Source organism: Hibiscus syriacus, unplaced genomic scaffold (genome assembly GCF_006381635.1).
Source record: "Hibiscus syriacus cultivar Baekdansim isolate YM2019G1 unplaced genomic scaffold, ASM638163v2 tig00018629_pilon, whole genome shotgun sequence".
Taxonomy (NCBI): domain Eukaryota; kingdom Viridiplantae; phylum Streptophyta; class Magnoliopsida; order Malvales; family Malvaceae; genus Hibiscus; species Hibiscus syriacus.
The window spans coordinates 120,616-142,089 of record NW_024062443.1 but is presented as its reverse complement, the minus strand read 5'-3'; the positions used below and the strand labels follow the sequence as shown (position 1 = coordinate 142,089).

At 34.3% G+C, this 21,474-nt stretch overlaps 3 protein-coding genes and 1 pseudogene across 4 annotated transcripts; 2 read left to right on the top strand and 2 right to left on the bottom strand.

The window, feature by feature from the left end:
* Window positions 1–1,760: 1,760 nt before the first annotated feature.
* On the top strand, window positions 1,761–4,318 carry LOC120209337 (annotated as a pseudogene).
* A 5,621-nt stretch (window positions 4,319–9,939) lies between these two features.
* On the top strand, window positions 9,940–16,421 carry LOC120209331. The gene is made up of 3 exons (XM_039208378.1): window positions 9,940–10,484; window positions 11,771–11,782; window positions 16,392–16,421. The coding sequence occupies exon 1, from the start codon at window positions 9,980–9,982 to the stop codon at window positions 10,469–10,471; it is 492 nt and encodes a 163-aa protein (XP_039064309.1). The 5' UTR covers window positions 9,940–9,979; the 3' UTR covers window positions 10,472–10,484; window positions 11,771–11,782; window positions 16,392–16,421.
* Window positions 14,184–14,909, bottom strand: LOC120209336 (putative NAC domain-containing protein 94). The gene is made up of 2 exons (XM_039208381.1): window positions 14,691–14,909; window positions 14,184–14,612 (listed from the first exon to the last, which is right to left on the bottom strand). The coding sequence occupies exons 1-2, from the start codon at window positions 14,907–14,909 to the stop codon at window positions 14,184–14,186; spliced, it is 648 nt and encodes a 215-aa protein (XP_039064312.1).
* LOC120209330 (phosphatidylinositol/phosphatidylcholine transfer protein SFH3-like) lies at window positions 16,327–19,579 on the bottom strand. Of its 2 annotated transcripts, none has more exons than XM_039208376.1 (13): window positions 19,502–19,579; window positions 19,153–19,414; window positions 18,979–19,078; window positions 18,612–18,878; window positions 18,448–18,525; window positions 18,246–18,347; window positions 18,109–18,158; window positions 17,820–17,919; window positions 17,678–17,749; window positions 17,494–17,574; window positions 17,304–17,427; window positions 16,712–17,085; window positions 16,327–16,461 (listed from the first exon to the last, which is right to left on the bottom strand). In XM_039208376.1, exons 1-13 carry the CDS (start codon window positions 19,545–19,547, stop codon window positions 16,354–16,356), a joined length of 1,764 nt encoding a protein of 587 aa, XP_039064307.1. In that variant the 5' UTR covers window positions 19,548–19,579; the 3' UTR covers window positions 16,327–16,353. The 2 variants fall into 2 exon arrangements, with proteins under 2 accessions (XP_039064307.1, XP_039064308.1); XM_039208377.1 differs by having other exon boundaries at window positions 17,494–17,556.
* Window positions 19,580–21,474: the final 1,895 nt, after the last annotated feature.

Sequence of the window (21,474 nt, the reverse complement as noted above, 5' to 3'; positions counted from 1 at the left end):
TTATCAGCTTTAATATTTTATTTACTTAAAATTTTCTTATAATAAATACAAAATAAATGTTTTGGATACTTATATTTTTAATTTTTTTAATTCGGTTTGATTCAGTTCAAACGATTTTCGCATGGAAGAATTGAAACAAAACCGAATTGTATATTTATTTTTTAAAATTGAACTGAAACTAAACTGTAAATTAAAAAACTCAAACCGAACTGAATAACATAGTCCAGTTGGAATTATTTTTTTTGTTTTCTCCGTTTCGTTGCTCAACATTAGTTCATTTTAAGGAAAAAAGATAAACTATACATTTAATACATAAACTATTAATTTTGTTTTGTTTTAGTACCTAAACTTTATTTGTTTCAAAATCATACTCGACATTTGTTTTTTTTTTTCGTGTTGGTACTTCATTGTTAAAAACTTAACATAATTGTTGTACGTGACATCTTTTTTTATAAGTAAATTGCATCATTCATCAGTCAACTATCTTCTCACTCTTATTTTGGCCACTGAAATTTATTTTTTAAATTTAATTAATTAACTTTCAAATTACTCTGAATTTAATCACTCTAACAATCAAAATTATTTTTTTTATTTTAATCATATATTAAAAATAATAAAAAATTTAATGTCATAAAAAATTATTAATAAAATAAATTGGAGTGATTAAAACATGAGCAATTTGAAAGTTGTGTAGTTGGATTAAAAAAATTAAACTTTAGTAACCAAAATAAAAGTGAGACGATAATTAAATGATGAATTATATAATTTACCCTTGAAAAATGAAGAGTGGCTAAGTTTTAACGGGGGATATTAAAATAAAATAAAAAGCAAATGTTGGGTATAGTTTTAAAATAAATTAAAATTTAGATATTAAAATAAAATAAAATTGACAGTTTAGATAATAAACGTGTAATTTATCTTAAAAAATTAAATCACTTAATTTAAGATGAACTTTTTTTTTATCTTTTTTAAATGGAAAGGAAATTAAGCAAAATAATTATCCTAAAGCATCCTTAGCACAAATAAATTTAGTAATTTAAATAATCCAAGTAACAAGATGAAATGAGGAAAACAAGGCAAACCACAATTTCTTAGAAATTAAAAAGTTCTAATTGGATTTAAATATTTTATATTTTATTTTTATTAAGAATTTACTTTGCATAGAATTATTAATTTACTATTATTTAGGATTTTAATATTTATTAATTAGGTTTTTTAGTTTGTTAAGAATTAAGAGTTTGAATATTTAAGAATTAGTAATTTATTTTCTTTAGGTTTTTTCAAGCTATAAATATCCATCAGCGTAAAGCTTGACGGATGTACAAATTTAGAATTCGGTATAGAAATGGTTTGACTTTTTTTTTGTTTTCAGGTTTCTAATTTAATAAAATTATTTTTCTTCTTCATTTTATTTCTTTCTACACGCTAAGCATGATCTCTACCATGATTGACTAAATTTTTCTTTAGTTGACAACTGAGCAAAGACTTGATCCATTCTCGTGAGAATTGCAGAAGTACTTTATATCTTTAGATTTCTTTCGTGATTTTCGATAGACAAGGGGAGGCAATCGACATTTCTTCAAACATCTTAATATCTTCAATATAAAGGGTGTGTGTTGACTTGATTGAAGTTTTGATCTACAGTTGGGGAGGAGAATCGACTTGTAGCAAGTTTAATTCCTTAAGAACAAACTTAGCAACGGTCCGCTAAGAGAAATTGAGATTAGATTCGATTCTCATCGAGACACCATAACTCGAGCATGGACTTTCCCACCTTACCTTTGATAGCCTCCGGAGCAGACGACCGGCAAGTGAAATTATGGCGTATGAATGGTAATCATCGGAAACATTGCCTTCGCCATTTATATTCCATTTGCTAGATATATAGGTTAATGCTTTTTGTAAATACTCATTTGGCCAATTAAAATCTTCATAAAATCTTACCCCCCCCCCAACCCTCTTTTTAAAATTTTATATATGTTGCATAGGCCTTGGTTTTTAAGCCAAGCTATGCCAATTTCTCCATTATATTTCCTACAGCTGGTTATTTAGACCCCTAATTTTTTTGTGGGATTAATTAAATTGTTTATTTCTTTGCAGAGACAAAGGCTTTGGAAGTGGATACTTTCAGAGGACATACAAATAATGTATCATGTGTTATGTTCCATTCTAAACTAGCATCATTGTATCTAATTCTGAGGATAAAAGTATTCGTGTGTGGGATGTAACAAAGCGAACTGAACTCCAAACTTTCCGTTGAGAGCATGACAGGTTCTGGATTCTTGCTGTTCGTCCTGAGATGAATGTTTTGGCAGCTGGACATGACAGTGGCATGGTTGTATTTAAGCTAGAGAGAGAGCGACCTGATTTTGCAGTGAGTGGAAATTCTTTGTTTTATGCCAAGGATCGGTTTTTAAGGCATTATGACTTTTCAACCCAAAGAGAGACACCAGTAATTCCAATTCGACGGCCAGGTTCGACAAGTTTGAATCAAAGTCCAAGAACTCTTTCTTACTGTCCAACTGAAAACGCTGTTCTTATCAGCTTAGACGTGGATGGAGGATCATAAAAATTGTATGTGATACCAAAAGACAGCATCGGTAGGGGAGATGTTTTTCAGGAGGCAAAGAAAGGTCCTGGCAGTTCTGCTTTATTTGTAGCTCGGAACCGTTTTGCTGTTCTTGATAAAGGCAACAATCAAGTCTTAATCAAGAATTTAAAGAATGAGGTGGTTAAAAAGAGTGGCCTCCCAATACCTACGGATGCAGTATTTTATGCTGGTACGGGTAACCTCTTGTGTAGGTCAGAGGATAGAGTAGTTATGTTTGATCTCCAGCAGAGACTTGTTCAGGAGACTATAGTCATTGATGATACTGAATACATTTTCAAGCTGTGTCTGCTTCGGAAAAGATATGATCGGGTTATGTGTATGATAAGAAACTCTCAGCATTGTGGTGAGGCCGTGATTGCTTATCTGTAACAGAAAGGGTTCCCTGAAGTGGCTCTCCAATTTGTGAAAGATGAGAAAACACGCTTTAATTTGGCTCTTGAGAGTGGGAATATATTCAAATTGCCGTCGTGTCAACTAAGGAGATCGATGACAAAGATCATTGGCGTAGATTGGGTGTGGAGGCCCTTCGCCAAGGCAATGCAGGTATAGTGGAATATGCCTACCAGAGGACAAAGAACTTTTACAGGTGGTCTTTTCTTTATCTCATAACTGGTAACCTAGAAAAGCTGTCCAAGATGCTAAAAATTGCGGAAGTTAAGAACGATGTTATGGGTCAATTTCACAATGCTCTGTATCTTGGTGATATAGGGGAGCGTGTCAAGATCTTGGAGAATGCTGGTCACTTGCCTCTTGCTTATGTTACAGCATCAGTCCATGGTCTACAGGATGTGGCTGAAAGGTTAGCAGCTGAGTTGGGATATGAAGTCCCTCCCCTGCCAGAGGGGTAAAAGCCATCCTTATTTATGCCACTAACCCCTGTCGTGTGCAGTGGTGATTGGCCGCTCTTGAGAGTTATGAAAAGCAAAATTTGAAGGTGGATTGGATAGTATTGGCAGGGGTGGCGGTGTACGTGAAGAAGAGGAGGGTGCTGAAGGTAATTGAGGTGAGGGTCTTGATATGGTCGAAGTTGATGGCTTGCAAAATGGGGATGTTGTTGCAATTTTGGAAGATGGGGAAGTGGCTGAAGAAAACAAAGAGGAAGGTGGATGGGACCTTGAAGACTTGGAACTTTCCCCTGAGGCAATGCTCATTCTTCCGTCTTTGTAGCACCGACTTCCGGTATGCCTGTGATCCAAATTTGGACTCAAAAATCGTCTGTCTGCCGATCATGCAGCAGCAGGCAACTTTTATACAGCAATGCGTTTGCTAAGCTGGCAGCTTGGCATAAGAAACTTTGCACCTTTAAGGTCCATGTTTCTTGATCTTCACACTGGCAGCCATAGCTATCTTCTTGCATTTTCATCTGCTCCTGTGGTCTCGTTAGCAATTGAGAGAGGGTGGAGCGAGTCTGGTAGTCCTAATGTTAGGTGTCCACCAGCCCTCGTGTTCAATTTTTCTCAGTTGGATGAAAAGCTGAAGGCTGGTTACAAGGCGACAACAGCTGGAAAATTTACCGAGGCTCTTCCGCTCTTCCTCAACATTCTTCATATGGTTCCATTGATTGTCGTGGAATCGAGGAAGGAAGTTGATGAAGTGAAGGAGTTAATTATTATCGCTAAGGAGCGAAGGGAAATGAATGACAACCCGGTGCACCAACAGGAGCTCGCTGCCTACTTCACCAACTGCAACCTTCAACCCGGTGTGTGATCTTGCAGTTGTTGGGGCGGATGCTTCGGGGTTGCTATGTTCTCCTTCGCAGATATGATGATCGAGCTGCTTACGTTATGGCTTGTTTCGAAACACCATCTTCCTTATCCTTTGAGCAACACAAACAGTCCCGTCGATTGATTCTTAATCGCAGCTGAAAGGTAAGTAGCTTAGACAACTTTTTGTAAGCATTCACAACAACAAAACAGAGCTTTAGCGGTGTTTTTAAACGCCGCTAAAAGTAATCGCGATGATAAAAAAACGCTGCAAGAAGCGCCGACAATACCAGCGCCGCTAAAGTTAGCGGCGTTTGAGAACAAAAACGCAAAAAGTCGAGATATAGCGGCGTTTTTTGAACAAACACCGCAAAAGGTCGAGATCTATAGCGGCGCTTTTGGAACAAACGCCGCTAAAGGTAAAGATTTATAGTGGCGTTTTTGGAACAAATGCCGTAAAAGGTCAGATCTATAGCGGCGTTTTTGGAACAAAAGTCGCAAAAGGTCGAGATTTATAGCGGCGTTTTTGGAACAAATGCCGCAAAAGGTTAGATCTATAGCGGCGTTTTTTGAACAAATGCTGCAAAAGGTCGAGATTTATAGCGGCGTTTTTCTATACAAACGTCGCTAATTACCTTTCATTAGTTAATATTAATTGATTTTGCATATTTAATTTCTGCTCTACAACACCTAAATTTAATATCATTTAGCTTTATCTAATTAACAACCATAAATTTTAATTAAGACACAAACTTGAAATCCATAACAAGAAACTTGAAATCCATAATAATAAATCAAAGTTTAAATTACGTAAAATATAATGTAATTCAACATTGTTAACTAGAATAAACAATAATAACACCTAAGATGGGAAAGAACAATTTGTAGTCTATACCACACAAACAGACCATTTACAACCATCACTAGTAGTGAACTAGTGATAAAACTCAAAGTTCTCGTCATACAGAAAAAGGGAAAGAAGAAATGTGTTACATTTGGAGGTTGCCCACTACTGTACTCCTCAAGCTTAATCTCCAATTCATGGCCTATCAACCCTGCCATGTCCTAGAACAGGAAGTTTGACAAAAGTTAGTTGAATCAAATTGTATAATTTACATAGTTAGTCGAAAGCCTAAAATTATCGGTCACAGAAAACCTAGGGACATTAATGAAGCCACCAGGTTAATGTATTACCTGAAAATGATCTGACAACAAATGTGAATGTGGCAGGGAATCAAAAGGGTTGATCTGCTACAATGGTTAATAAATCTTCCCTTTGTTCATGTAGTGTAAAATTAATGAGAAGCAGTAACCCCACTAAAGAAAAAATGAAAGGGTAAACAGTTGAATATTAACTCAAAGGGATATAATGGAAATCAATATATCAAAAGAAAAATAGTTCAACCTTAAAAGAGGAAGGTTTTTCTAAGGACTTTCAACTGAACCTCATATAAATGAAGACAACTCAAGTTTTCAAGTGCTTTCAGTAGTGAACCACAAGTAATGTGTACATGAAAAACATTTTTCGTGTCAAGAGAGAAAAGGCCAGAGCTTGCAAGGGAGGCAACATTTTCATAAGACATAACACCGATTTTTTTTCTAAACTGATCTGCTAGTAACAAAGCTGACATTATCTTTTTCCTCTGATTGCTTATTTATGTATGTCCACGTATTATAAATGTCAAATAAATTGCAAAACAAATTAACCTATTAGATGCTTAGTGAGTCTTCCTCACTGAAGAATATGAAAAGGTCTCATGTCCTCTTTGCCGAGTTAGTTGGCGCATTATTAAATCCTTATTGATGCATTCAAGAGTGTAAAACCTTAGTTTACATTTATAAAGATAAAAAGCATAAAATATATTACTGATTGCAGCCAAGCGTTCCTTTTTTCTCTCTATCTTTTCCTCCTTTGTCAATGGAAATGGAAACCTACAGCTTATGTATCTCTACTACAGCTATTGGTCTTGATACCTAGAAAAGGTATTATAGGCTACAAGAAGTCTCCCAATTATGGGAATATACTAATAGGCTACACCATTTTTTTGCATAACAATTTCTAATATCAGTAATTTAGGTTTATAGTTGCATCATAAACCTTTTCTTGCTTAGCAAAGAAAAATTGTGCAAGGAGGAACTCACTAAGTTGATTTTGTAATCTGAGAAAATAATTATATCAAGCAGGTAACTGCCAATTACAACACATTTTAGTTCTAAAAGGAAATACTTGATATATGAAATGAAAAGCACACCATTCCTTTGAAACTACGGCATGAAATGATATATATGCTATAATTTTAAGTGCAAAACATAATAAGCAACCCATGCCCCTTCACCTAGCATTTCCACAAATAAACTCGAATATCTTGAGCATCCAAGGTATTTGTATAAACACAAAATCTTACTGGGTCAGCGTGGAAAAACCCATGAGACAAAATTTGTTCCAAGTAAGATTCAACAGCATATATGCCCAACCTGCATCGCATATAAAATGTAATAATTGTCAAGAGCAAGAAGGGTAACTTACCCGGATTAAAAAAACCCATAAAATCATCAAATAAATCAAATTATCAATCCAAAAGGAGAAAACAAGAAGTACCCAGATCAGAAAACCAAAAGAAAAAGGCAAAATAAAGAATAGACAAGAGAAAAGAAATATACCCAGATCAAGAAAACGTGTAAAAAGCTAGAAAACCCAAACATTTTCAACGAGGAGGGTGAAACAAGCGAAAATGATAGCAGCAAGAAGGAGGAGAAGAAGAGTGATTATGAGAGATGAGCCCCAGGTGAAAGCCATTGACAACCTATGACGCCAAGGCCTACACGCTTCGTCGTTGCTGTTAATATCGAAGATTTCAGGTTTAAACGATGAATGAGCCCTCAGTCCTTCTATGGTTGCCAGATTTTGGGAAGTAAGAAGTAAATTGAAAGAGAAAAGTGGGTATATGTCTGATTGCGTTTATTGCAAATTTCAATCGCTTTATTGGCGTTTTTCCCACAGATAAACCAATTGTTTCGCATTGCTTAAAGTGAGATTGGCGAAGAAGCATCATATGGGTTTGGGTAAACGGCGGGAATGAAAAATAGGTTAAGGGGGAAAATGAGAAAGGGTTAATGGGTAAATGCCAATAAAGTACTAGGTTTTAGCGGCGTTTGTCTAAAATCGTCACTAAAGTATGAGTATTTAGCGGCGTTTTTGAATAAAACGCCACTAAAGTATTTGGGTTTAGCGGCGTTTATTTAAAAACGCAACGATATATGTACCCTATTGCGGCGTTTGTTTAAAAACGCCACTAAAGAACGATTCTATGGTGGCGTTTGTTTACAAACGCTACTAAAGTACTTATCTTTAGCGGCGTTTGTCGTATAAACGCCACTAAAGTACGAGTTTTAGCGGCGTTTTTACATAAAACACCTCTAAAGTAAAATGCCTCTAAAGTACTAGGTTTTAGCGGCGTTTATCTAAAAACGCCACAATATATGTACCCTATTACGGCTTTTGTTTAAAAACGCCACTAAAGTATGAGTTTTAGCGGCGTTTGTTGAAAAACGCCGTTAATGTTATCATTTAGTTTGCTTTGAAAACGCCGCTATATACTTGTTTTGTTGTAGTGATTGTGTGCTTATATCTCTCGGACTCGAATCGGTATGTGTATTTTACAATATACTTTTTTTTTCCTGGTGAGAATATTTCCTTGCATATAATTGGAGGATAATATGAATATTACATGAAATTCTAATTACTTGGGCATATTTGATCAAGAGAGTTGAATTACACTTCAATTTTCTATACCATGATCGTGATTTATAAAATACAACTATACAATTATATAAATTTGAATTTTTTGAATTTTAAATTTTTTTATTTAATACAATCAAAATTGAATTTTACTCTCTAAAATTAGATCATGTAGGTGAAGATTTCTCTGTGTTTTTATAGGGATGGGCATGAGACCTGAACTGAACGAGTTCCTACCCGACCTAATTAGGTCGGGTCAGATTCAGATTTATGGTGAAAATACCCGATCCGACCCCACTCGGGGAAAATAATTTTACCTTATATTTATGAATAAATAATAATACCTCTCTATAATTTTTTTTTCAATTAAATTACTGTTTTTATTGAATAAATTTTTTTTCGGGTCGGGTTAGATTCAAATTTTATCTTAGAAAGTCGGGTGAATGATATATATTTTTTGAGTCAGGTCAGATCTGATGAATTGTGTAAAATTTTGGGTCGAATCGGATTGACCTAAACTCTACCCATGCCCATCCCTACTTCCAAAAAAAATTCTTTTTAAAACGAACAAATGCTTTGAAAGAAAAAAAAATGCCTTTTTTTTTACATTTAATATAATATTTTTTACGACTTAGGCAAGGGTAAAATGATTTAATTTGATCTCTTTATTTTAAAATATTTTAATTGAATTTATAAATTAAATTATTTTTTCACCTCTTGAAATTACTATATTAACTTGAATGTGACCCAGCTATCTTTTTATAATATGCTAAATTTTTTTAAATATATTAAATCAAAATTGATTTGTTTCTAAAGTTTATCATTAAACTGACAAAAAAGATTGAATGAAAATATTTTAATTATAGACATTAGATCTTAGAGTAAATTATACATTTAATACATAAACTATCAATTTTTGTTCGATTTAGTATTAAATTTTTAAATTTTTTAAAATTATACCTAAAGTTTAGTTTTTGTTTTATTTTGGTACCCTTATTCAAAATTTAATGTTAAATTTTGAAAAAAATTGAAAGTTTAGATACTAAAAGGGACCAAAATTGAAAGTTTAGGTACTAAACATGTTAAATTTTCAATAGTGGGATACTAAAATTAAACAAAAACTAAACATTACATATGATTTTGAAAAAATTAAAAATTTTAGATACTAAAACAGACCAAAACTAATAATTTAAATACTAAATGCGTAGCTTATCCTAGATCTTATATATGATTCACACCAGCACATTATAAAAGAAATAAATAAAATTAAAAGGATTATTTGATCTTATATGAATTTATCGATAAATTTAAAATAATGATTTAATATAATTTAAATTAATTTATCAATAAATCTGATATAAATAAAGATAAACTTTGTATTTAGTACCTAAACTATCGGTTTTGATCCATTTTAGTATTAAAATTTTCAAAATTTTTAAAATCATACTTATCGTTTAGTTTTCTTTTCATTTTAGTACATTGTCATTAAGAACTTTAACACGTTTAGTACTTAAACTATAAGTTTCAGTCCGTTTTTAGTACCTGAAATTTCTTTTTTTCCCCAAAACTTAACGTTAAATTTTGAACAATGGTATTAAAATGAAACATAAACAAAATTTAGGTATAATTTTGAAAAAATTAAAAATATAGGTATTAAAATAGTTCAAAACTGATAGTTTAGGTACTAAATATATAATTTATCCTATAAAAAATTATAAAAATACCTTGTTGGTGAGGAAGGTTAAGAAGTTAAGTTACGAATCACACGTGGCTTATAGTCATTGGTCGGAAAGACGTGGTCCAGTATCCAAACATTAATTCGTGATCCACAAGCGTTACTTATAGAGAAACTTCCGTTCAAGCTACTCGATTTACCATTTCCAAAAAGAAAAAAGAAAGAATAAAAACCAGTGAATAGAGGGGGAAATGGAGAACCAAAACAAAGCTTATGTTGTTGTTTTACCTGCCATGAATGGAGATCCTGAGGAATTCGTTTTCATAGAAGAAGATGACGATCTGTCCCATTGGGAATTCGTTCACTCCGACGATTCCGATGCCGGTGCTGTTGAATCTCGTGGTTTGCTTTTCTCCTCTCCGACTGCCGTCGCGATTCCCGACATGATTCCAGACGTCGATGATCGCGGCTTCGATTACGAGCCGTCCGATGATGTGTACGGTGAGCCGTACATATACGATCAAGACGACGACGACGATGGTGATGATGATGGCTATGGGTGTGATCTGGATGACGAGTTGGTCCCGAGGGATTTGGCTGGGAAATTCGGGAGGCAGAGGATGAGGAAATTGGGGAAAAGGGCGTTTGCCAAGATGAACAATTCGAAGCGGTCACCGTTTTTGTATGTGAAGCCTGGGTGTGTTCACGGCAAGCACGGGCTCGGATTGAAGCACTGTTTCTAGGTAAACCAAATCTGCGTTTACTTGTTGAAATCTTTGATTCGATTCTTAAGTTGTAATTATTAGGTTTGGATTGACACACAATTATTAGGGTTTGATTTGTTTGGATCTTACTGATTTTCTTTGTTACTAATCCCTAATTGAAGATCAGGGATTAACATCCATAGTAAATATAAATATGTTTATATGAGTCGGTTTTACGATTTTCACTATCGAGTTTGACGTGGACATACCTAAGATTTTATGTAGAAACGAGTTTGAACTTATAAAATTTAAGTGGTTAAGTGGTGAATAAAATTTTAGGGACAAAAACCTATGAAGTACGGGATGCCAAATGAGATCTGTTTTAAGTACCCGATACGTTTCAGGCACTAGAACTGTACGAGGACAGTTGGGGTACGAACTAAGGACGCTCCACGATGGTAGGGTGCGGTTAACTAAATTCGGGGATGGTCAAAGTTTACTTGGGGACGGTCAAAGTTTATTTGGGGACGATTTGATGTGGTGTTGCGAACGGCATGAAGAGTGAATAAAGGACGGCTAGGTTTTGTGAAAATAAAGAAAGAAAAGGAAGAATGAACTGGCCGCGGGCAGGGTGGGGAAGAAGAGAGAATAGGATTTAAAGAATATTTGGTTTAATTGTCAGTTGATCCCTGAAGCATTCTAGGGCTTTCAAATCTGGTAATAAGTTTTGCAATATTTTCAAATTGGCCACTAAAATTAATTTAGAGATTTAGAAAAAAAATTCTCAAATGTTAAGATTTTTAATTAGATTTAAATTAGGGTGTTATATCATTTTGTATGGAATATTGGCTTTATTTATGATTATTTACATCTATTTATAATTTTAAATTTTTTTAAATATCGTACCCTTGTCGTCTCGTACCTTATAATTTTAGAAATTGTTATTTCATGTCCTGGTCCTTGTCTCCTGATTCGTATTGATGCAACATAAGCGAAAAGAGATTTTCAATAAAAAATACATAGAAAAAAAATTAAAAATATATAATAATTTTAGATTTTTAGTGGAGCGACCGCATGCGCCTGTTCTGCCTAATTCCATCCTGAAGCTAGATTTGTAGGAGCTTAGAATCTTTCTACATCAGAAGCCTCATCATGTGGCGGCGGTGGCTGCAGCTGTTTCGGCTGGTGAGTGGTTGGCAGTCGAACCGTTGCCATGTCCTATTAAGCCCGATAGGGTCGTTGTCCCCAGACGCTTGGTGGTGACACCGATGATGTAAACGGGGTTACCGAGTTCATCGGTGAGTTGAATAGGGTTGCCGTGTTCGTCTCGTAGATCAGCCATTTCTTTTCGTACGTAAAAAAAAAGGATTTTGAAGAGTTTAGTTGAGTGAGGGCTGGTTTTTGCATGTATAAAATTTACACGCGGCAAATGCTACATTCAAGGTATTATTATCACCTTATTAAATTGAATAAAATTCGAGGTTCAAATCTAATTTGATTTGTTCTTTTAATAATTTACCTTGTAATATTATAAGGTAAATATAAAAAATAAAAATATCTAGATATTATATTATACAAAATCTAATATTAAACCGGTTATTTGTGTCAATTCATTTATTGATTATATGGTGTTTTACGGCACAACAACTTAATATAAGGTTAAAGAAAAATGCGACCAAAAATATTATAAATAACATAATATCAAAAATATTGTAAAAAATATAACATTTTGTTACAATTTAAAATGTTGCGAATAAAATTTATATTAAAATATATTAATAAAAAATTAACATTTTAAATTATACGTAACCCAAAAAATTATATTTGTTTATAATATTTTCGATCGTAACTTTCTAATCAACAAAAATAATCAAACCTGAGTTCCATTGCAACCCTTTAAAGATAGAACCCATCAACACACTATCCACCTTCTCTCTTACAAGTAACTAATGTTAGTCATTTTATGTTATAATTTAGGGTAAATTATATGTTCAGTACTTAAATTATTAGTTTTGATCTGTTTTAATACATAACTTTTAATTTTTTTTCAAAACGATACTTAAAGTTTAATTTTTGTTTAATTTTAGTATCTTTCTGTTAAAATTTTTTATTTTTATTGCATTTTAGTATTGTCGTTCTAAATTTAATAGTAAGTTTTGAAAAATTGAAAGTTTAGTTACTAAAACGGATCAAAACTGATAGTTTAGATATTAAACATGTTAAGTTTTTAATGACGGGGTACTAAAATGAAATGAAAACTAAACGTTAGGTATGATTTAAAAAAATTAAAAGTTCAGATACTAAAATATATTAAAGTTAATATTTTAAGTATTAAATACATAATTTACCCTATAGTTTATAATATTTTTGGTTACTGAAATATTAAATGCGGTGATGTTATATATTAGTAAACTGTTTAATTTTCAATTTGATTTATGAATAAATCGATCAAATAATTTTAGTAGTAAAATAGAAAGTCATTTTAAAAAAAAAATCTTGAGTTTGAGCATTTATATTTGCAGGATGTGTACGTTGTTACAAAATTAGTTTATGAATTGTAGATATAATATTATTTTGAATTTTGAATTTTAGATGAATATTTATTTAACTCTTGAATCCAATCAAAGTCTCCTATAATTATTGGAGTCCAAATTTTTTAATTTTTTTTAATCTTCAAAATAAGAATTGAATCATTGTTTCATTGGAAAATCTCTTAAACTTTATTAATCAAACCTAAAATCTTTTGATTTTTTTAATGTGACCACAAGTAGCAAAATACATAATACAACCTCACCAAAATCAGTACTAGTTTGAAGCCCCTAGCTACTAAGGATACTGCAACACACGCACGCACGCATGCACGCACGCACTGGATGAGTGAAAGTGAACGCCGATGGGACTGTTCGCACTTCAGACTCGATGGCTGCTGTGGCCTGTGGGGGGGGAGTTATTAGAGATTCTGAGGGGGCTTGGTTCTATGGGTTTTCCCAGAGTATTGGTCGCTGCTCCGTGCTTGTGGCTGAACTATGGGCAGTCCATGATGCTTTACAGTATGCATGGGTTCTCGGATATTGGCAAGTTGAACTGGAAACGGACAATTTAGAGGTGTCGAAGATATGGTATCAATTGTCGGGCGTGTTGGCGGGTAATGGCCTTGTGTGTGCTGTTAATGAGCTTCGGAATCGGGAGTGAGTTGTCGAGTTGAGGCATATTCATCGTAATCAAAATGTTGTAGCTGATGCTTTAGCTGGTTGGAGCCGTGGTTCTTCCCCTGGTGTGCTGGAATTTGGACATCCGCCAGCTGAGTTGGAGACGATGCTGCAGGAAGATTTACTTGGGACAAGCTAGTCGCTTGGTCCTACTTATGTTTCACTGTTATTTACCAAAAAAACTATTTTTTTTTTGGGTAAACTACATAGTTGATCACTTTATTTCTTATTTTTAAACCTATGATTACTCGATTCAAAAAGGTTAATACTTATGATCACTTAACATAAACGATCGTTAAACCTTTAACGATTTTCTAACGTGACACGTTAGGGTGTTAAATAGTGAGTCTTTTTATAAATTCAAAATAATTTTGGGATGAATTATCAATTTACCGCTTTTTTTCATATATATTTATTCCCCAGTGCTATCTTCTCCGCCGCTTCCTCTCCTTCAACTATTTAATAGCATTTGTGTGTTAATTAGTGGACGAGAATCCCATGGCAGATTAGGCTTCCATGAATCAAACACATTTAGCTACAAACTAAAAGGAAATCTCATCAAGGCCTTCATTCCAAGTCTTCCCTGTTCCTTGCAGGTCTTGTGCTAAGTTTATTGAGAAGCAATCGAAATGCTGTTGTTGCCCTTCAAAATCCATACTCCCGGAGTTGTTCGTAACTTCACCGGCGACCATCATCATCGTATGTGGCTTCAATACAGTAGATGAAGCATCGATCGAAAACGTGAAGTTGTTGTGAAGGTCTCCATTGGGATCCGGCAACGGAGATGGTCTCCATTGTTGTGCATGTTGCAGTTCATTGTTTCTGCAAGAAATGTTGTCCGAATTGAACTGATTGAAAGGGTCACAATTGTGGAGTATATCAGATGATAATGAGGGTATCAAAACACGAGAAAGAGCTCTTTGAGCAATGAAATTGATCTTTCTGAATATCCTACAAATAGCCCACGAATCCTGTAATGAAAACAAGCTAAATGATAGATGGTTCCTACAAAAAAAAAACCATTAATCAATTCAATGATTATCAGTTACATTAGCAGAAAGGGTTTTGTCCGAGACTGAAAGCAGTCGAAATTCATGCATCGTCCAATCTGTTTTAATCCCTTTGGCAGCTCTTCCTCTATGGAACATTTGGTGCCATTTAATCTCAAGAAATTTTTTACTGTTTAAAACCACGAAAATGGATTTTGCAGCTTCCTTAGAAATGAAGCAGGGGAAGCGGCGGAGAAGAAAGCTTGGGAAAGATGACATATATAAAAAGGGTAAATTGATATTTACCCCTGAACTATTTCCTGTTTACAAAAGATTCATATTTTGCAATTTATCTAAAGTTTAAGGGCTTAAATAAAAGTTAAATATTTTTACTAACGTGCCACGTCATTCAACTCATGGCAGCTAACGTCCAATTGACCACATCTTAATTAAAATGAAACAAAAGTGATAACATATTACTTTTTTTTGAATCGAGTGGCCATACCATTAAAAAATGAAACAAAAGCGACCAACTATATAATCTTCCAAAAAAATTTCTTGTAATTTCCTTTTTCAATATTGTTTGTTATCATCTTCACTTCGTTTATTCTCTATTTTCCCTCCGCCAAACAAACAATTATAACATTTCACCTGAAAAATAATAACCAAAAATCACTAAAATCAAACATTTCCAACAACAATTAAAAATTACTAACATGTTATTTGAACATAAAATTATTATTTTTATAGGTTCAAAGTTCGAATAGCAAAAACTACAAAATATTTGAGTGTTTAATTTTAAATAATTAAAAGTTTTTAAAACAAATATTACAATTCGTATAATTAAAAAAATTATAAATATATTAAATTTATATAAACATATTTAATACACAATTCTCCAAATGTACCTTTTCTCCCATTAAAAAAAGAGAAAATAACCTCAGTGACCGAAAATTGTTACGATTTTAGAAAATTGTAATGCGATAGTTAAAATCGCGTTGCGAATCTGGAAACTGATTTGCGATACTGGAGATCGCGTTGCGATTTAGAGATCGCATTGTGATTTTGTTGGTCATTTTGACAAATCGAAAAAAAATTAGTCAAAATCGTATATTATAAGGAATTTTCAATCACTGAAGTTATTTTCTATAAAAAAAATCAAAGAGTGCAGTACGACCGTTGATATTGTCCAAACTACCCTTTGATTTGACATGATATGTTCAACATGTATAGGGCAAATGGGTCTTTCAAAATGTGTAGGCCTGGGATTCCTTTCCCTCTAAGAACCCTTGTATTAGACATGAAAAAAACATGTTAAATAATCACTGGATTTTCTTGTCCCAAATATTTGTCTTAGTGAAGTACCCATAGCTGACTTCGGCATGAAGAAAAACATCTGGTGAGCTAGTAGCCGACCCAAAAATCGAATCGAAACCGATCCGTCTTTATTTTCGTATGGTATATAAATTATTGATCTTTATGATCATTAATTAAGAAAAGGACGAGACGTTAAATACGTTAAACATGGTAGTTTTTACAGAATTTTGGAATTTTTAATATTTTTACAAAGCAAAACAATATATATTTTCATCTGTGGGGCAGAATAAACATGTCCAACGCCACCACCAACATCAATGGCGCCTGCAATCATAATCCATGGACAAGAAACCGTGAAGAACAAGCATTTCTCAACATATATAAGTAGGGTTTGCGTCATCTTCTTTTAGGATCTGAAGCAGGAAAAGAGTTTGTGATTTGCAGATTTCTTCATCTCTTTCCTGTCGATGAATTTCTGAAGCTCCCTTTGTTTACCAAGAGCATCCTTAAGTGCCTGCATATGGAAAGATAGCAAGCAAAAGAGTTATGTATGTATGTATGTGTGTGTGTGTGTGTCAGGGCTTATTTTGAAGCTTCTTTGTTTAAAAAGAGCACCCTCAAGTGCCTGCATATGGAAAGATGGCAAACAAAAGAGTTATGCATGCATGTATGTATGTATGTGTGTGTCAATGAATTTTTGAAGCTCCCTTTGTCTACAAAGAGCACCCTCATGTATGTATGTGTGTGTGTGTGTGTGTATGCACCTTCCTAGTTTCAGATAGTGCTTTTTCCAGGACGCAGACTCTGCTTAAAGCAGCATTCAACAACTCTTCTTTATCAGGCGGCATGACGGCTGGTTTCGAACTGAGAAAGACTACTTTCTCTTCAAGATCAGCCACGCGTTTTGTCATGGCGAAGAATTCGGCATTAGTGATCGGTGGTGGGGCAGGGCTGGTGATTTGCTTGGCATAGTAAACTTGACCACCCTCATACACCGGGGCTAAACTTTGTTTCTTCAGCATGCCACGGGACATGCGGACCATGGTTACGAATCCCATTGCGAACGCTATGATTCCTCCGAAAATGCCCCTTCCCATTCCTTCACTAGACTTTCCACCATTCTTCACCTGGTAACTATCTGCAGTTTTGGAGGGAAAAAGTGACAAAATGAATAATGGACGTGATATCATGTTCTTAAGCTCCATGAAATAGAACCTAAAGCCATAAGAGGTGGCATCAAGCAGGTCCGGACTTGGAATCTCAGCATCTGTAACCCTTTCGTCGTCCCTAGATTACGGTCTCCGATCCACTCATTGAATGTTAACGAAAAACTGAAATAATGGATACAGAATTAACCTTTGGTGACGGCGAACTTTTCGTATTCAACTGATTTAGGCCAAGAAGCATCCATTCTCTTGTCAACTATAGGCATAAGTTGGCCATAGGCATAGGATTCCTGGCACATTTTCTTGATTGAAGTCTGCAATATATGAACACATGCAGTTATGTTAGGCATTCAGGTTAGAAGCCTAGATATCAAACTTACTTCCGGAAACGGAGACAACGATGGATTCTCTGCAGGCCATTCAGTGCTGTCCATAGCTATTTCCTTGTCGGAGGAATGAAGCTTCATGATCCAAAACATCGAAACAAAATGTTAGGCATTCGATTTGTAGGAACTAGATATTAAAGCCTGTGCTGCAGAGCCTTGACTATGAGTGATTGATTACCTCTCGGCCTGCTTTCTCATTGATGCCTGACAGAGTTCTCCATGTGCTCTTGGCCTCACCGTTTTCGACTCTCTGCTCATCGAAATGAAAGTTATTCATTTCATTATTCCAACAAATTAATCAACCGATCTTGGATGTATACCTTTAATATTTCGGGATCGTTCCACGGACCCTTATCTGAAACCATGCAACCTCCTTTGTCTGAACAATTGCAGGTACCACCAAAAAATTCAGGCAGTTCACTGTCAAAGATCGCAAAAAGAAATGCTTAAGCATAGCAAGTTTGGTAAGAAGAAAAGAGCAACGGGTTTGAATTTGTCGAGTAATGGTATGTGTATGACATATGCGAATGTTTGACATGCATTGGACACTAGTGTGATACACGCATTCTTTATCGGAACGACATTTCAATCGGTTGAGATGAGACTTACCTAGCATCAATAACTTCCAGCAATTTACTTTGGTATTTGTTACCCAAAACCTGATAAGCATAACATAAATGTTATTTAGCGATATCATTGTATCACAAGCAAATCTTGTTTCGAGTGAACTGATGATTTATGCTTACATTGATTTTCGTCGTGGTCTTCGGGTCGAGGAACGATTTAATCGAGCTCCATAACAGCTTAAACCCAGAACCAGCATTGATGATATACAGGCGGTTAAGAGTCTGCAGTATACATAAAACATTCAGTTCATAAGGGAGCTGGAGCAAGCTAGCATGAATCTCAGGGCACATAAAACTAAGTGCTTAACGATTAACGACTTACCTCGGGATAATTGTGACCATCAATCTTCTGAAGGCATTGAAGGAGCTCCCTCGCGGCCTTGTTGAAGCTTTTAAGCCCCTGAAAGCTCGTATATGATGTAAATATTAGAAGTGCAATGAAGCAAACCAAATTGGGAGAAATGAACGACAGAAATTACCACATACCACTCCTTCGACATCCAATATAGTCGTGTTCTGAGTAATGTGCCTTTTTGCTGCAATAGATGCAGCAGGGAGCTTAACATTCAAGGTCTTTTCAAAGTCCTTTACATGGTACCTCAGGTAACGGTCGATCGTTGTTACTTGAGTCAGCTTGTTTGCGTCGACTTGTCCAAGTCTTTCAATATAAACCGGTCGTCCACCTTTATCGACTCCATGATATCCTTGAGGATAGTACTTGATCACCTCGTCGTATTCCTTGAAATCAAAATCCTGAACAAACGAATCCGAAAAACGAGAATTCCAATGCAGATTACAAAGATGAAACATATAGTCAATATTAACCGCAATATATGTATATACATATATATACCTCCATGATTGTGTCAGCCCCAAAATCCTTCCTCCATTGCAGCATATCAGCCCACATTTGCTTTGCTTTATCTTGATCAAATTTCCTGGCCTTCAGAAATCTGTACACACCAGATAATGAGTTAAGCATTGGATCATCTAATGTATGTTGAAATACGGATCGAAAGATAACAACCTTAGCATCATATGATTATCATCATGTTTAGCAGGTAACAGATCATCGGCGACGAGTGCTTGGCGAAACGCGGCCACCGATTGTAGCTCTTTAGCATCGAGGTCATCTTCGATACAATCGGAAGACATAACTCTGCTATGTCTCCTGATTTTCTGGAGAGAATTTCTGAATTTGGTGGAAGAACTTATTGCCTTCTTCTTAAGACCCCCAAGTCTCGTCTTCTTCTCATCCTCAGAGCTCTCCACGTCAGATTTTTCAACACCTGCATAACTCCGTTTGTCATTTCATCAAGCAATTGGTGTGTGCATGATTGATTAATCTCTTTGTCACGTTTATATAAAAGACTCACACGTTCGACCATGTCGATCGACAGCTAACGACGAAGCGTCCTCCATGAATCACAGCAACAACCTTGTAATCTCGTTCAGCACCTGGTTCGAAAAAAATGTTAGCCCCGGATTTTCGTTTCTGTAAAGATGAACATCAAATACATAATAAACCTTCAAAAAAAAAGATATGATCTTTACCAGCATGTGCAAGAAGAAGAGGGTCGAAGGGATGATAATAGATGAAGGGTGGGGAGCAAAATAAATCTCTTTGAACAGATGTTTGTCTATAGAAACAAAATGGCCATTGATTTGATGTTTTTCAGAATAAACTTGACAGATTTAGTTCTTTTTATGAAAATTTTTAAATTTGAGATTCTTTTTAACGTTTACTAATCTTGAAAAAGTTCTAAAAAAAGCAAACCCAACAATTTTCTTCTTGAGTTTCTTTTAAAAATGGTGAGAGAGAAAGTTTGGAGATTTGCATGGGACTCCATTGAAACACATTTTTCATTTGTTTTTGTATCTTTTAAATAACTTGTCAACTGAATCCTGCCTTTTTCCCGGCAGATTTTGCTGGCTACTTAAACCTCACGGGTAAATTACGCATTTAGTATATAAACTATCAGTTTATATTCATTTTAGTATCTAAACTTTCAATTTTTTTCAAAATCATACATAAAGTTTAATTTTTATTTCATTTTAGTACCACTGTTCAAAATGTAATGTTAAATTTTGAATTTTTTTTAGAAGTTTAGATATTAAAACAGACGAAAATTGATAGTTTAAGACCTTAGGTACAAAAATCGTTATGTTTTTAACAGTGAGATACTAAAATAAAATAAAAACTAAACATTAGGTATGATTTTGAAAAAAAAAATAAAACTTCAAGTACTAAAATAGATCAAAACTGATAGTTCAGGTACTAAATGCATAGTGTACCCTAATTCTCCCTTTATTTTTAGGGTAAATTCTGACACATTCATATTTTAGTTACTAAAATTTATTTTTTAATCTATTCACTAGACTTCCATTTTGCTCCTATTTTGATTAATCATGTGTTAAATACTTCATGTAGTTTTGACTGAACATTTTAAAAAAATATGAAATGTCCCCAAAACTTTTTCATTTTTGTGAAAAGAACATCCAATTTTGAATTCCCTTTGATTTCTTGATTCCACGTTGATCGGTTGGTGGATATTATAGATTAGAGTGGTTTGAGAGTTTACGAGTTATTGAGTTTAAGATTGAGTTTGATTAGTTTTAAAGTTATTTAGGTAAAATTTGAACTGCTATAAAGTGGTAGGAGATACCAGTTTGTCGATATCTTGAGTGGTCAGAAAAGGTACCAGAGAATGATAGTCACAACGCCGATGTGGATACATCTATGAAGCCCTTTCATTTATGGATTAACACTCAAGTGATCAAAAGATGAGCAAAGCGAAAGTTTAACGAGTAAATTAAAAAATTAAATTTGAATGACCAAAATAGGAGTAGATCAAAAGTGTAATAAATAAATTAAACGAATTTAAACTTTTTTGGTCGAAATAAAAGTGAAAATAAAGTTGAATGACAAAATTTATGATTTATCTACTGCTCTTAATAATATTTGTTGTTCAAATCATTGATGAATTAGTTCAAATAAGATAGTAAGAAGGTAGTATATTACAGGAGGACTCTCCCAACTAATAATTTTAAACGTGTGTGTGTATATATATATATATATATATATATATATATATATATATATAGGGATGAGAATGGGTCGAGTCGGATTTTTGGTTTACCCGATCCGACCCGAGAACAATGACTCCTCCACCCGAAGTTCGACCCGATCCGCATAATATATACCCTCCACCCGACCCAACTTTTTGAAATAAAATCTGAATCAGACCCGATCCGACCAAAAATAATAAAAAATAATATTTTTATTCAATAAAAATAGTAATTTAATTGAAAAAAATAATATATAGAGGGTTATTATTTTAATTATTCC